General features: G+C 45.2%; 1 protein-coding gene across 1 annotated transcript in view; it reads left to right on the plus strand.

Annotated features, from left to right (window-relative positions):
• Positions 1-17488, plus strand: part of DPP10 (dipeptidyl peptidase like 10) — a 111232-nt gene that overhangs the window by 63919 nt on the left and 29825 nt on the right. The window contains exons 11-14 of the mRNA XM_075000693.1: positions 186-307; positions 5448-5495; positions 7908-8006; positions 8106-8175. Of these exons, the coding sequence (XP_074856794.1) occupies positions 186-307; positions 5448-5495; positions 7908-8006; positions 8106-8175 (339 nt within the window). The remainder of the gene's footprint in view (positions 1-185; positions 308-5447; positions 5496-7907; positions 8007-8105; positions 8176-17488) is intronic.

The raw sequence follows: 17488 nt of genomic DNA on the forward strand, positions 1-17488 counted from the left end.
CTTCTTCATAGTGTAACTTGTAAGATTATAGCTCAATGGAGCAACTAGAAACATGTCATATTTGGTGCAAAACTGTAGCAGAAGAGTAGAGATCAGAAAAATACTTAACTATAGTTCGGGTAATATGCGTTTGTTGTGTTATCAAATAAAATTCTTCTGATGTTTGTAACCAATTTTGTTCTCAGTGTATCAACCGTTGGATCACTGAACCGACAGTGTCTTTCGTGCAACTTCATGAAAGATCAGTGCACATACTTCAGTGCAAAATTTAGTCCAACGAACAAGTATTTTTTACTACATTGTAAAGGTAAGTAAGATATATTATTCATGATAAATATTGTAAAAGTAGTGCCTTATTGGTGTATATCATATATTGATAACTTCATCTAGGCAAAGGTTTAAATCCAAATCTAGCAAGTTCAGTTGCTAGGTCCATGCAAGTGTAATGCTGACTGACCCAGGTCACCAGCAGCAGGTATTGAGCCTCTGATCAGGGGGGCTAAAGCCTTGTGCTCTACCACATGAGCTACAGCCCAGCTGGTGCTCTGCTAAGGCTGTAGAGCAAAGACTTCACTCACCCTAGTATGAGGTCTCAGTGTCTCTGGGTACTACACAGGCATTTAGTTCCTCTACACAGAGTATATTGGAAGTTGGGAGCTTTGGATGATCTGTGTAAAAATGTATGATTAGTAGCCAGTGTGCTCCTGGCCTTTTAAATGTCCTTGTATCCTTTTAGGAAGAAATGGATTTTTTGCAACACCTTAGAATTCACAGAGCAGGGACTGTGGGAAATGTTGAATTTTAAACTGATACTATTGCAGTTCATAACCTTTTTATCAATGGAATGTCAAAGAACTGCATTAATGTATTTATTATTAGCTTCAGTCGAGTACAGCTAAGTGATCCAACCTGTATTCAGTTCTCATTGTATTAGGAACTGTACAAACACAGAGTAAGCGACAGCCACTGCCCTTAGAGTTTTACAATCTAGGTATAGAGAAGATTTCAATGAATGCAAAGAAGCAAGGATCGCGGAAAGGAGAAGAGACAAACAGAATATGAATTATTATCAGCTAGCAACAGGGACTGGGAGGCTTTCAAACCCTTTCATTAATGGCAGGTGGGGAGCCCACATTTTATGCACACCCATTCTGCTGCCCATCTAGCAGCAAGTAGGAAATGATCAAATAGAGCTATCTAGCAACATATTTGAACAGTTCACTTTTTTGCACATGCACATTTGCAGAGAGATGTAGATGTATGTATTTTTAAACAAATAATTGACTAGATTTGAAAATAGAATATACTAGTCCAAATAGGAAAAAATGTATATTGGATATTTTCATTAAAAACACATTAAGCTTTAAGCACAGACACACAAATGCACAGACACACAAATGGACTTTGGGCCAGCTGCACCTGTGTTTCCCCTGAATTCTCTGACAAGGGCATCCACTCTTAGGCTTTTAGCTCCCCATACCCAGCCACTGTCTTTCTTGGGTGAAGACACGCATCTTACTCCTTCTGGACTAGGATAATTCCAGGCTGCAGAGTTCCCTGTTTTCCAAGAGTTATTCCCAACAGACATAGGCTGCCCAAGTCCACTCACTTGCTTTCTCATCAGAAACTGAAAATAGAGTGATTGCTGGCAGAAGTTACCATCCAGGTCTTTTTAAGAAACCATTCTTAAGACAAAAGCATTACAGAGAAAAATATTTAAAACCTTAAAACAACCTATATGAATCCTAATAAGCTTTCCAAACATTATGTCAGTTCTAACTTGGACTAAGGTTGGTGCTGTCCATCTGCACCCCACTCAAAGGATCTCCTACCTGGTCACAAGTTCATCACACTACAGTTCAGAACAAGCACCCTCATCACATGATTCTTCCAACTTTTATACAGCTCAGGAGGCTTTGATTTGGAATTTCCAGGAACAGGTACTCTGTGTTTTTCAGCTCAGAGAATAGCTTCAAACAGGTAGATTTAAAGTATGTCTGAACCATGTTCTTCCCACCTCTACATTTTCCATATCATATAATCATAGACTTGTAGAGTTGGAAGGGACCTGAGGAGGTCATCAAGTCCAACCCCCTGCCCAAAGGAGGATTAACCCTAACTAAACCAGAACTTTGTCAATCTGGGACATAAAACCTTTAGGGATGGAGATTCCACCACCTCTCTAGGTAATACATTCCAGTTTTTCACCACTGACCTGGTGAAAGATTTCCTTTTTTCCTAATATCCAACCTATTCCTCCCCTTCTGTAACTTCAGACCATTGCTCTTTGTTCTGTCATCCATCATTACTAAAAACAGCCTCTCTCCATCCTCTTTAGAGCCCCCCCTTCAGGAAATTGAAGGACACTATCAAATTGCCTGTCACTCTTCTCTTCTGAAAATTAAATAAGGCCAAATCTCACAGCCTCTCCTTCGAGGTCATATGCTCCATCCCCTAATCATCTTCATTGCCCTTCACTGGACCCTCTCCAATGTGTCCACTTTCTTTATATACTGAGGGGCTCAGAACTGGATGCACTACTCTAGATGTGGCTTCACCAGTGCCAAGCAGAGAGAAATAATAACTTCTGTAGATCTGCTGGAAATTTGCCTTCTTGGCTACAAGGTCACACTGTTGATTCATTTCCAGCATCTCATCCACTGTAATGCCCAGGTTGTTTTCTGCTTCACTGCTACCTAGCCAGTCGGCACCCAGCCTGTAACAGCACTTGGGATTCTTCCATACCGAGTGCATAACTTTGCACTTTTCCTTATTGAACCTCATCAGATTTCTTTTGGTCCAATCCTCCAATTTATTTAGGACAATCTGGACCATATCTCTACCCTCCAAAGAGTCTATCTGTCCACTAGCTTAGGGTCATCTGCAAATTGGCTGAGGGTGCAATCCATTCCCTCATCAGGTAATTAACAAAGATATTGAACAGTACCACCCTAGAAATAATTATTAGGGCACCCCACTTGAAACCAACTGCCAACCAGGCATAGAGCTGTTGATCACTACCCATTGGGACAGATCATCTAACCAGGTTTCTGGTCATCTTACAGTCCATTTATCCAATCCATGTTTCCTTAACTTGCAGGAATGAATATTGTGAGAGACTGTACCAGAAGCTTTGCTAAAGTCAATTATATCACATCCATTGACTTCCCCATGTCCACAGAGCCAGTCATCTCATCACAGAAGCTAATCTAATTGGTCAGGCATGACTTGTCCTTGGTGAATCCATGTTAACTAGTCCTGATCACTTTCCCCTTTTCCAAGTTCTTCAAAATGGATTCTTTGAGGATCTCCACCCAGGGCTGCCCAGCAGTTTCCTATACTGCATTGCTTAGTGCAGTAGTCTGGCTGCTTACCTTGTCCATGAAGACAGAGGCAAAAAAGGCATTGAGTACGTCAGCTTTTCCAACATCATCTGTCACAAGGTTTCCTCCCTTATACTGTAACGGCTCCACGCCCTCCATAAACACTCTATCATTGTAAACATGCCTGTAGAAACCTTTCTTGTTACCCTTCACAAATTTTTACTAGCTGCAATTCCAGTTGTGCTTTTGCCTTCTTATTATTCCCCTTCAATCTGGTGCAATATATTTATATTCCTCTTTAGTCGTCCATCCAAATTTCCAGTTCTTATACACATCCTTTTTGAGTTTAAGATCATCAGAGATTTCCCTGGTAAGCCAAGCTGGTTGCCTACCATGTTTGCTTTTCTTATTGTGCATCAGGATGCTTTTTTTCTGGGCCTTCAAAAAGGCTTTTTAAAAATATTTCCAGTTCTCCTAGGCTCCCTTCCCCTTCATATTAGCTTCTAGGAGAACCTGCCCATAAGTTCTCTGAAGGAGTCAAAGTCTGCTCTTCTGAAATCCAGGGTATGTATTTTACTGCTCACCTTTCTTCCTTTCGTCAGGATCTTGAAATCTACCATCTCATGACCACTGCAGCCGAGTTTGCCACACACTTCTACTTCTACTAGTTCCTCCCTGTTTTTGAGCAGTGGGCCAAGCTGCACATGGCTCCTGCTCAGTTCTTTCAGCACTTGTACCAGGAACTTATCCCCAATACGCTCCAAAAAATTCCTGGATTGTCTGTGTGCTGCTGTATTAGACTCCCAACAGATGTCAGGCTGATTAAAGTCCCCAGTGAGAACCAGGGCCTGTGATCTGGATATTTCTCTTAGTTTTCTGAAGAAGGACTCATCATCCATCTGATCTGTTGGTCTATAGCAAACACCAAACACAACATTGCCTCTGTTGCTTCCTCCTCTAAGGTTAACCTAAATAAGTTGCCCAAAGACCCACAGGAAATAGGGAAATCCAAAAAACAACATTGCCTCTGTTGATTCGTCCTCTAAGGTTAATGTAAGTAAATTACCCAAAGTCCCACAGTCCATAGGTAACTCCAAAAACAGTGATCTTCTGAAATCCATTTCTTACCTGTTACCTTCTGTTTTCTCTCTTTTCTGTTTCAGACTAGTCTCAGAGGGGTAGCGGTGTTAGTCCGTAGCTTCACAAAGTCTGAAAATCTGAAGAACTGGGTCATACCCATGGAAAGCTCATTACCTAACAAATAAATGTGTTAATCCCTACGGTGTTATAGGACTGCTTGTTTTCTGTTTCAGAATGTACCTTTCAGACACATTTGTTAAGTGTAGTGATTAAAAGCATTCCTTCTTTTTCCCCCACTCTACATCTCTGTTGTTTTAGTCTTTGAACTCTTCAGAGAAGGGACTGCAGATCAGATTCTGCTGTTAATTAGTTTAAGTCTCTCAAGCTACTAGAGATGCCCAGTAGGCTTACTGGCAACAGAATTTGGTTCCATGTCTTCCTGTGTGTTTATACAGCATCTGCTAAAATGGGGAGCTGATCTTGGTGCTTTTTGTCCTTGGGTACTACAGCAATATAGTAAATAACACGTTAATGTGTTAATCCTACATTTAACTGGGATACTTTTTTTGTGAGAGAAAGGGGACAATAAGGCTGTGCCTACATGGTGTCCCAACCTGAATATAAGCTATGCAATTTGTAGATTTTGAAATAGGCTATTTCACCATGTGGCGCTGTCTCAGCAGCGTTATTTTGAGGCATCTCTGTACTCCTCGTGGGATGAGATGTGCAGGGATGACAAAATAAGGTGCCCATTATCTTGAAAACTGTTTCAAGACAACAGGTGCATTGCACAGACAAAGACAGCTATTTTGAGATAGTGCAGTATCGTGAAATACCTGCCTCCATGAAGACATAGCCTAAAGGAGGTTTTTAAAATTATGTAAGTCTGTGGAATTATATGATAGCACTTTTGTTTTTTGCATTACAAAGTGATTATTGTCATCTCTGGGATCACCATCATCTGCTATTTGTTGACATCTGGAACAAACCATGAAGAGTTTCTATTTTAATGATTTGTAAACTTTTCTCCCTCTACAAAAATAGGGCCAGGCGTTCCAGTTGTCAGTGTGCACAGTACAAGTGACCCTGGAAGTGAGTAAGCACCAATCCACAAGAAGAATCCCTTGTTGTAATCTTTGTTTTAGCAAAAGTAAAAGAAAAATAGAAATATGCAATTTATTTCCATAAACCTGTGTTAATTATGTTCTAGCAATAAACATGGCTGGAAGTGATAAGGGATAAATTAGTGATGTGACTACAGCATTTTGAGAATTCCTTAGATCCATGTTATGCTAGATGCATATCTTTCATCTACTGTTTACACTTGAGTTAATTAGGTGGCAGGATGTTCTTCATCCGTTTTACTCACTATATAAACTATATTTCTATTACAGCATCTCTTCTGTAGTCTTAAAATGTTTTTCAAGTTATAATCCAATTATTTTTGATTAAAGTATGGTCCTCCCATGTCTAATAATCAAATTTTACTTACAAGGAACCAAGTACTGCCTTTAGTCTTCTGGTGCAGATCCAGAGTGCCTTCAGTGGTATTTTAAATATGAATTCCAAGAATAGAATCCTTGACAGACTGGGACCATTACTGGTACATTTCAGGTTTCGCTTATTATGCTTGTATATTATGGACTAGACCTTCTGTTGCTTCCTGGCTGCTTTGCTCCTCTGAAAATGCAAAGAAGCCACAAACATCAGGTAGTGTAACCCCCACCACAGCAGCAACTACTGCCAGCCCTCCAGTCCCACTCAGCAGCTCTCCATTCTACAGCACAGACACCTGGCACTAATTAGGCTCACCTCAGGATGCTCTAACTTGTGCTGAACATTCAAGCCATTGCACATTATCCCCAAGACACCAAGGCTGTGAAGCTGGCTTAAAGCCATCTTTGTCCACCCTCCTGTAATCTGGGCCAAGCACTGCTCAGCCACAGCACTGGATCTGGCTCTACAACTTCGAAGTGTCATACTAATCAGACTTTTCAAACACATAAGAGATTTCCAGCATGCTGATCATACCAATCTGCTTAGTTAAGGAGAAACTAAAGACTGCCCTTACTGCTTCATATTCCCAATATTACTTCTTATTGTAGATGTTACACTGAGGGTTCCTAAAGTATATAGTTTAAGTTCATTAACTTCATCAATGGAGCTGCTCAATATTTAAGGGTGTAGAATTTATCTCTTTGTGATTTGTTTCTAAAGCTTCCATTTGTGAGAAATCGAAGCATACACGTGAGCGGGATTTATGCACAATATAATGGAAAGAAGACAAGGCAGTAGGTCTAGAGAGAGACTGCTTACCATTAACAACAACAACAAAACAATAATGAGATGCCATTTATTTGTAACATTTCAGTGCAAGATTAGATAACCCTGTCTATTAATAGAAGAGTAAGAATGTGATTAAAGATTACTTCAAATTATTATATCCTCAAACTATAATTATAACATTTTGGTTGACTGCCCAGATTTAACATTCTAGTTCGATTATCCCTTGTTGCCCTCAATGAGGGTGTATGATTTCAAAAATTCACATTAAGGGAATGAGATTGGAGAATAAAACTGAACAGTAGAATCTTTCATCCAAATGCAAAAGAGTAATTTCAAATCTGGCTTCAGCTTTGAAGCCAAATTATTTCCTCTGGCTCCACAGTAAAGTGTGGAGGGGGAAAAAATACAGAAAGGTAGTGACCATGTAAAGGTGTTCTTGGCAGTTTTCTTACACTGGACAGGCAGATGCTAAGTACTCCATAGTCCTTATTCCTGATGATTATAGGTGAATCATGTGGTCTCTCAGTCCTCTCACACTGCCAGGCATCCATTTTGGCAGGACCTGTATGCCTGCCTTCTTGGAAACACAGCTCATTGCTCATCATGGCAGCATACATTGTATAACCACCCACACTCCCTTTGTGCATCAGATAAGCTAATATCTGCCTTGTGCCTGGATCTGAAATGGAGCAGATAGGGAGGGTATGTTAGTGGGAATAGTTCTTCTCTGCTATCCATGCACCACTAGGCAAAATTTAATCTTCATGTTTAATGAGGGCAAAACTTGTTGAAACCAGAAGAGACAATGGAAAAGTATTAATACCCCCTTGTGCATTGTGAATTAAGATGGTAGACGGCTTGTGAGTTGCGAAGTAAGTGCATTATAAAACTTGTTTAAAGAAAAAAACCTATACAAATGTTTCACATTATAGGGTTACTGTTTAAAAAATAGGACACCCTTGAGTGGGAGTGTATTGGTGTCAGTGTCTATCAGCTCACCTTGTTTTAATGTGGTATAGTATATGTAGTACATTAATGCAGTGTAAGGTGGTAGATACTAATACATGTATACACTATCTCGGGGTGTCCTCTTTTTAGAAATGTCAGATATGATAACCTTAATATTGGTCTCTTTTTCTTTAATTATTGGTACCATGATTTTTCTTAGGGTGATTCATTGACTCTTCTATCCTAATTCTTCCTGTTTGTTTCCCGCAGACTTTTACATATTGGAAAATAATGCTGTGTTGAAAGAAACTATTTTAAAGAAAAAGATTTTCCGGACAGAAATTAAAATGCTTCACATTGAGGACTATGGTAATTCTAACAAAATGTTCCTTTCACACAGAAAAAAATTCTTCAAATTTTACTATTTTTAATTTGTGTAACATCAGCCTTTTGCTTTTTTCTTAAAAGAACTTCCTCTACAGTTGTCCTTTCCAAAGGATTTCACAGATCGAAACCAGTATGCTGTTCTGTTAATAATGTAAGTAGCTATTCTGGGTCACAAAAAATAATAGAAGTGGCTAAATGGGAGTATAATGAAAAGATTTGTATCTGTATTTTCAGCTGCAAAACATATCGGGGTAAGTGAAGGGAAAATATCACTTTCCTTATAACACAATTTGTCCGATAAAAAATGTGTTTTGTAAACTTGTCAATATAAACATGGCTCAAGCTATACATGAGGGGCCAGAGTGTCATCTGATGTAATCTAAAGTAGCAACACTGGCTTCAGTGGAGTTGTGCCTCTTTACATCAGGAGGAACATTAAGTAGTTTTTTGTTTTTATTGAGGGGGGGCAGGTAAGAGGTTACATGCTTTTTTCTTCTGTCACTGATAGAAATAGCTGTGGCCTAGGAGTCAGTTAAGATTTCTGGAGCCCAGCTGCTTTGGGAATAACCAAGAAAAGATAAAATGCTGGCATTATGGGCTCAATCGCAGTCCACTGAGTCAGTGGAAAGAAGAGGGGTGGACAGATGCGCTCACCCAGGCAGCGTGTGCTATGCCCGGAGAAGAAATAAATTAACTGTGTTCCTTTCTGAGCCAGCCTCCTTCTGCTCCCTCGTGCACAGGGTGTATGTGGAAGCAGGGCCATGAACACCTCCAGCCCACCCTGATATGCCTGTGATAATCGATGCCTCTATCTGCATTAGCTACCCTCCATTTTTGCCCAAGGAGTGAGGGCTAAAGTCTGATGGCTGCTGCATGTGTGGAGGAGTGGGGAGGGAATCATAGAAGAGTAGGACTGGAAGGGACCTCGAGAGGCCATCGAGTCCAGCCCCCTGCCCTCATGGCAGGACCAAGCACTTTCTAGACCATACCTGAAAGCCATCTATCTAACCTCTCCTTAAATATCTCCAGTGATGGAGATTCTACCACCTCCCTTGGCAATTCGTTTCAGTGTTTGATCACCCTGACAGTTAGGAACTTTTTCCTAATGTCCATCCTGAACCTCCCCTGCTGCAATTTCTGTCCATTGCCTCTTGTTCTATCCTCAGAGGCAAGGAAGAACAAGTTCCCTCCCTCTGCCTTATGACACCCTTTTAGATACCTGAAAACTGCTATCATGTCCCCCCTCAATCTTCTCTTTTCCAAACTAAACAAGCCCAATTCTTTCAACCTTTCTTCATAGGTCATGTTCTCTAGACCTTTGATCATTCTCGTTGCTCTCCTCTGGACCCTCTCCAATTTCTCCACATCCTTCCTGAACTAAGGTGCCCGGAACTGGACACAATACTCCAGCTGAGGCCTAACCAGCGCAGAGTAGAGCAGGAGAATGACTTCTTGTGTCTTGTTCACAACACACCTGTTAATGCATCCTAGAATCATGTTTGCCTTTTTCGCAACAGCATCACACTGTTGACTCATATTTAGCTTGTGGTCCACTATAACCCCTAGATCCCTTTCTGCTGTACTCATTCCTAGGCAGTCCTTTCGCATTCTGTATGTGTGACACTGATTGTTTCTTCCCAAGTGGAGCACTTTGCATTTGTACTTATTAAACTTCATCCTGTTTACCTCAGCCCATTTCTCCAGTTTATCCAGATCCTTTTGAATTATGACCCTATCCTCCAAAGAAGTTGCAACCCCTCCCAGCTTGGTATCATCTGCAAACTTAATAAGTGTACTTTCTATGTCAATATCTAAATCGTTAATGAAGATATTGAACAGAACCGGTCCTAAAACAGACCCCTGCAGAACCCCACTAGTTATACTTTTCCAGCAGGATTGAAAACCATTAATAACTACTCTCTGGGTACGGTTATCCAGCCAGTTGCTCACCCACCTTATAGTAGCCCCATCTAAGTTGTATTTGCGTAGTTTATTGATAAGTATATTATGTGAGACCGTGTCAAATGCTTTACTGAAGTCTAGGTATACCACATCCACCGCTTCTCCCTTATCCACAAGACTCGTTATTCTATCAAAGAAAACTATTAAATTGGTTTGACATGATCTGTTTTTAACAAAACCATGCTGGCTGTTCCCTAGCACCTTACCACCTTCCAATTGCTTGCAGATGATTTCTTTAATGACCTGCTCCATTATCTTTCCTGGCACAGAAGTTAAGCTGACTGGCCTGTAGTTTCCCGGGTTATTCTTGTTCCCCTTTTTATAAATGGGTACTATATTTGCCCTTTTCCAGTCTTCTGGAATCTCTCCCGTCTACCAGGATTTACCAAAAATGATTGCTAAAGGCTCAGATACCTCTACTATCAGCTCCTTGAGGATTCTAGGATGCATTTCATCAGGCCCTGGTGATTTGCAGACATCTAATTTCTCTAAGTAAATTTTAATTTGTTCTTTTCCTATTTCAACTTCTAAACCTACCCCTTTTTCACTAGCATTCTCTATGTCAGGCATTCCTTCAGATTTCTCAGTGAAGACCGAAACAAAGAAATCATTAAACATCTCTGCCATTTCCAAATTCCCTGTTATTGTTTCTCCCTCCTCACTGACCAATGGCCCTACCCTCTCCTTAGTCTTCCTCTTGTTACCAATGTATTTGTAAAAAGCCTTCTTGTTTCCCTTTATGCTTGTAGCTAGTTTGAGCTCATTTTGTGCCTTAGCCTTTCTAATCTTGCTCCTGCATGCTTGTGTTGTTTGCCTATATCCGTCCTTTGTAATTTGTCCTAGTTTCCATTTCTTATACGATTCCTTTTTTATTTTGAGATCATGCAAGATCTCCTGGTTAAGCCAAGGCAGTCTTTTGCCATGTTTTCTATCTTTCCTACACAGCGGGATAGCTTGCTTTTGGGCCCTTAATAATGTCCCTTTGAAAAACTGCCAACTCTCCTCAGCCGTTTTTCCCCTCAGTTTAGCTTCCCATGGGACCTTACCTACCAGCTGTCTGAGTTTACCAAAATCTGCCTTCCTGAAATCCATTATCTCTATTGTACTGTTTTCCCTTCTACCCTTCCTTAGAATTGTGAACTCTATGATTTCATGATCACTTTCACCCAAGCATCCTTCCACTTTCAAATTCTCAATAATTTCCTCCCTATTTGTTAAAATTAAATCTAGAACAGCTTCCCCTCTGGTAACTTTTTCAACCTTTTGGAATAAAAAGTTGTCTGCAATGCAATCCAAGAATTTATTGGACAGTCTATCCCCTGCTGTATTAGTTTCCCAACATATACCTGGATAGTTGAAGTCCCCCATCACCACCAAATTCTGGGCCCTGGATGATTTTGTTAGCTGTTTAAAGAAAGCCTTTAAATAAATAAAGTATAAATAAATAATAAAGTAGGGATTCCTGGTACACATAATCTTATCTCCTCAAACGCAGTAGTTATTAAGTGATTTATCATTGGTAAAAAGGAGCCCTGTATGAGCACTCTGACTCATGTTCTTCACTTTCCCAGGCATATATTCTCCCTTGAAGCCCCATAGACTGGGCTTCAAATTGGTTAACAAATATGGAAGACACGTGTCTACTCCCTGTATTATACCAGTTGCATAGAGCATTTATAGCCTGTATCACTTACAGTCCTGGGATAGATTTTCTATCAGTAACCTGCATTAACAATCTTATGCCTATTAAAATGAATGGAGGGGTATACAGCTAAATCCCTGTGCAGAGAATTGAAAATATAGTCCCTGATGAGTAGTAGAACAGGAGGCTTTAAACTACTGTCTTCTGTTTAATGAAAATCTCCAAAGATACTTAATTATACACACATGGCCTAATTTGCAAGCATGAGCCTCTAAATAAGTTGTCCAGAATTCCTGCATTTGAGCATTCAGACCCATTCTTATGCATTAGTAGGTAAACAGACAGTAAGTGCTATTTTCAATGCCCAATACATTATTTGGACATGAAATTTAAGTGCCTACATTTGAAAATTGGGCTCCTGGGCCATTTTTCAGTTAGACTAGTGGATGCATCTCTTCCTTTAATGGCTAATGTAAAATGAGGCTTCTTCAGAGAGGAGAGGATAGATTTTTTTTTAATCTGGTAATTGCAGCTACATATGATTGAGCACATTGATATTATTGGCAGTTGTTGTTGGGGGTCAAAGGGTGGTATATGGTGGTGTGGGTTTTTTTCCAATAAGAGAACTTAGGGATTGTCATGTAACTTGCTTAAAAAGTGACACACAGCTGAGTAAATATTCTTTAATGTATATTTAAGTCTCGTGCACCTAGTTAATTCAAATTTGAGGAAGACAAAAGAGATGGTGCTACTATAACTGAGTGTTCTTCGTCTATAAAGACAGGGGCCTGAGTGGAGAAAGTTTTGAAGTGTTTTCCTTTAAAGGTGTTTGAGCACCCAGGAGTGGTGGTGAGGCATGGTTTACACTCTAGACTGACATGGTGTCAGTGTTAGAGATCTGTAGGTCTCCAGTGAACAGATTGGCAGTTATACCTTTAGGCCACGTCTACACTAGCACACCACTTCAAAGTAGCCTATTTTGAAGTAAGAACATTGAAATAGGCTACTTCGACACGTATCATCTACACATTCTCCAGGGCTGGTGCCATCAACATTCAACGTCCAAAGGAGCCACCCTGGAAGGAAATGCAGAGCATACACACACACACAACTGCTCCCCAGCGAAATAAGGGGCCAGGAAAGCCCACGGACGGGATCAGAGGCTGGACTAGCCCTTCCAGGGCAACAGCAAGCTGCTCCTTTTAAAGGGCCCCTCCCAGACACACCGGGCCTGCACAGCATGAGGTCTGCAGAGCACTAGCCACATTGTTGCAGACCAAGGCACAGCAGCATGGACCCCCAGCAGCAGCAGCAGCAGCATCTGGAAGCCTTCCAGGTAGTCATCCAGGGAGCGAGCGCCCTGCTAGGTCCTGCACAGGAGGCCACCCAGCAGCTCCTGGCAGGGGGACCCTCCCAGGGGGCAGATGAGGATGTCCCTGACCACCGGGCTACTCTCTTCCTCCCCTGCCACCTCTGGAACTACCCCACCAGCTCTGAATAGTGGGAGAAGCTGGTCATGGGGGAGTGAGATGATGACCAGTGGCTGTGGAACTTCTGCATGCGCCGGCAGACCTTCCTGGAGCTCTGCCAGTGACTCACCCCCGCACTGAGGCACCAGGACACACAGATGCCGCACGCACTCCCCGTTGAGAAGAGGATCGCAATGGTTATCTGGAAGCTGGCTACTCTAGACAGCTACCGCTCCATGGGACACCAGTTTGGAGTGGGAAAGGCCACAGTCGGGGCTGTCATCATGGAGGTAAGGAGGCTGGGCACACACCCACTGGGGGGCAGGGGGGCTGGGGAGGGAGGGGCTGTGTGTGGGGCTGGGGAGGGAGGAATGCCAGGGAGGGAGGGGCTGGGTGTGGAGCTGGGGAGGGAGGGGTGCCGAGGGGCATCTGGGGGATACCCAGGGAGGTGCCTGGGAGGGAGACCTGAGGGGAGGGGCCTGGGGCACCCTGCACACCCTCATGGACGCTTGTGTTCCCTCCCCACAGGTGGTCCGTGCACTCAATGCCAGGCTGCTGCAGAGGGTCATCCGAGTCGGGGACCTGGAAGCAGCCATTGCTGGATTTGCTGCCATGGGGTTCCCGAACTGCTTCGGGACCCTGGACGGGACCCATATCCTCATCCACATCCCAGACCACGATGGGGGAAGATACATCAACCAGAGGGGCTACCACTCCGTGGTCCTGCAGGCCATGGTGACATCCGGGGCCGCTTGCAGGATGTCTACATGGGCTGGCCCAGCTGCACACATGATGCCCATGTCTTCTGGAACGCGGGCCTGTGCCTCGAGCTGGAGGCAGGGACCTACATCCTCCAGAGGGAGATCCCTCTGGGGGACACCACCGTGCCCCTCTGCCTCGTGGCAGACGCAGCCTACCCACTCCAGCCCTGGCTTATGCGCCCATACACCGGCCACCTCAATGCCAGCCAAGAACGGTTCAATGCCCGACTGAACCACGCCCACCAGGTGGTGGAGAGGACCTTCGGCCGCCTGAAGGGCCACTGGCAGTGCCTCCTTGCCCACCTGGACGTCAGCCTCCAGAACATCCCCCAGGTTGTGGGTGTGTGCTGCACGCTCCACAATATTGTGGTGAGCAAGGGGGAGACCTTCATCCAGGGGTGGGCAGTCGACACTGGCACAGGCTTCCCTCAGCTTGCTGCCGCACCCAGTTGCCAGGCCTCCACGAGGGGGTACGGGTCCACGAGGCCCTGCAGGTCCATTTTGATCAGGGAGAACCCTGAACACCTCCCTGGCCTTCCCCAGAGGGCCCCCCACACACCGCCCACATACCGCCCCCACCACCCTAACACCATCCCCCCCCAACAAGCACACATCTCAGGTTCTTTGGGGAAAAAATCCTGTGGATTATTGAAAACTGGTAACTGTGTTATGTTCACAACAAAAACTGCAACCACTATACAAAGGAGGACAACTATATACAAGAAGAACAACTATACACAAGGGGGACAACTATATACAAATGGGGGACCAGCAGATGGCTTGGCCATCAGCCCATCAGTCTAAGGTGGGTGTAGAGGGGTGCGACCCCCAGCGGGCATGAGTCATGACCACCCCCCCTTGTCCATGATCCCCAGCATGGCCGGCTGGGGGCCAGGAGGACCAGCAAATATGGCCAGGATGCCTCCACTGGCTGGTCTTCAGCCCCAGTGGGCTCCGGTCCTGGGGTGCTGGCAGGCGGCACGGCAGGTGGCGCAGCAGGCAGTGAGGCAGGTGGGGTGCCAGGTGGCAAGGCAGGCAGCGCAGCAGGGTGCAACGTAGGTGGGGCGGCAGGGGGGACATCGGGTGGAGTGGTGGGGAGGGCAGCGGGGGGGCAGCATGGGGCGGGAGCTGGGCGACAGTCTCCCGGAGCAACGAGGCTATGTCCCGGAAGACACCCATGAACTGCTGCCACGCCACTCAGTGCTGGGTGGACTCCTTCCGGTCAAACCTCAGCCAGCCCCTGGATCCGGCGGTGGAATGTTCGTCCCACTGGCCTTGGGGTGGTCCCTGGGCGCTGGTGGTGGCTGACCATGGAGGGTGCCTGGCTGCCTGGGGCCTCGGATGATGCAGCTGCAGAGAGGGAGAGAGGGAGGGGAAGGCTGTTAGTACTGTGCCCTGGCCCGTGGCCTGTTCCCTTCCCCCGCCCCCTTGGGTGCTGGGTCTCCGTCCCCGTCGGTGGATGTGGTGTTCCTGTTGGGTGTCCCCATTGCATAGTCCCCCTACCCTCAGGGTTAGGACACAGTGCTGTCCATGGGTGTGGGTGCTGACGGGCACTGATGGCCATGCCACCTTCCTGGGACCGTTCTGTGGCTGGGCAGTTGCAGGTCGGGGTCCATCGGACGTGTGTGGGTCTCTCAGTCCTGTCTGATGCCCCTGCCCTGTGGCCCAGGGGTGTGTGCCCTGTGGGGTATGTAACTGACTGTCCAATGCTGTGGCTGGGGCTTCCCTGGTGGGTGGACGCCCAGCTGGTGCTCCAAGAGGGGAGGTCTATGAGGAGCCCCACCTCCTTGCTTCTGGACCTCTCCTCCGCCATCCTGAGGGCGGGCTCCTCTGGTTGACCCTGGGGTGTGGGGCTGGCCTCTGGCCCAGACTCCAGCTCCAAGGCCTGCTGGGGCTCATCAGCCGTAGTGTCAAGGGTGTCTGGGTGGGGAAGAGGTGTCCCGGGGGCCCAGGATGGCCCTGAGCTCCCTGTAATAGGGGCAATCAGCGGGGAAGGCCCCAGACCAGCTGGCCAAGTCCCGGGCCCAGGCATAACCCTGCCACAACTCCTTCACCTTGGTCCGGACATGATCCGGAGTGCAGGCAGGGTGACCCTGGGTGGCCAGGCCCTCGGCCAGTCGGGCGAATGCTTCTGCATTCTGCCGCTTGGTTCCCATCACATGGAGCACCTCCTCCTCAACCCAGAGCCCCAGCAGGTCTCGGAGCTTGACCTCTGACCAGGAGGGGCCCCGCCTCTTTTTGCCCCGCCCTTGGGCTGCCAGGGATGCCCAGGTACCCTCAGGAGGGGAGCCCTGGGGGCACTCTGGGGGCTGGGTTGATGCCATGGGTGGTGGGTGGTGGTTCAGGGCCTCCAGAGGGTGTGCAGGGCTAGCATGTGCGTGTGCTGCTGCCTGCACACTCTCAGCTTCCTGCCACAGGATGTATGGGTCCATGGTGCTTTAAAGGCTGCTGCACGCGGGGACCATAGAGCCCCACAGGGACTGGACAGAGCGTCTCAACCCCTCAGCTGATAGCCGCCATGGAGGACCCCGCTGTTTCAAAGTAGCAGGATACAGATCATCTACACACACCCTACTTCGACATTGAACATCGAAGTAGGGCACTATTCCTATCTTCGGATAGGAATAGCGATTTCGACATCTCGCCATCTAGCATCGATTTCAACGTCGCAATAGCGCACAGCGTGTGTAGACGCAACACATGCTATTTTGACATTGTGCTGGCTACTTCGGAGTAGCCAGTTATTATAGATGCCCCGTTAATGTCATGGGATAATTATGGCTATAAAGTGATTATTTTCTGGTGTTTGCCAAAAGGAGCGAAAGGATCTTAGCAACAAATATACGTTGTTGGTCATTTTACCTTTGGAATAGTGAATATCTGCTCCTTTTCATTGAAAGTCTTTCTTTTGCAGTGCTGAATTTTCAGATATCAGAGGGGCAGCCGTGTTAGTCTGGATCTGTAGCAGCAATGAAGGGTCCTGTGGCACCTTATAGACTAACAGAAAAGTTTAGAGCATGAGCTTTCGTGAGTTAACTCACTTCTTCAGATGTTTCAGAGTTAGTGTTAACATAAGAAAATCCCTTTAGATGGCAATGAAAAATCAATATTGAAGATCTGACAGGGTAGACCGTCTGTAGCTCATTTAATGTGGCTCACCTCTCCCACCACCTGAAGGAAAAAGAGGTGATGTTTCTCAGTACAGCTTGTAGAAACTTTACACTTTATCAAATTAATCTGATTTTTAGTTTAGAGATGTCCCAAAATAAGACCTGTGAATGCAGAACTGCAGCTGAAGTCAGTCTAGATTCTTTCCATGAGACAACTGCAGGAATAAGCCCAGGGTTGTTATACAGACTTTGGATAGCTCCAGTCCATGAGGCCACATGTGATTGGAAGCCTATGTGCAAGCTAGGTATTTTGTCCATCCAAACAACCTCAAAATTGACATCTTGCTTCTTTTCATTACCAGAAGTACCACCTCCAAAAAGCAGTACTGTACTTCCAGGAAGGACATCAGGCTGTTTCAGGTAACACTGATTGGCTGATTGTGTGATGTCATTTCCCAGAAATTCTACCTTCTGAAAGTGGTACTTCTGTGACTGACTTAGGGTCACTTTTCCTTTTCTG

The sequence above is a fragment of the Carettochelys insculpta genome, chromosome 8 (genome assembly GCF_033958435.1).
Source record: "Carettochelys insculpta isolate YL-2023 chromosome 8, ASM3395843v1, whole genome shotgun sequence".
Taxonomy (NCBI): domain Eukaryota; kingdom Metazoa; phylum Chordata; order Testudines; family Carettochelyidae; genus Carettochelys; species Carettochelys insculpta.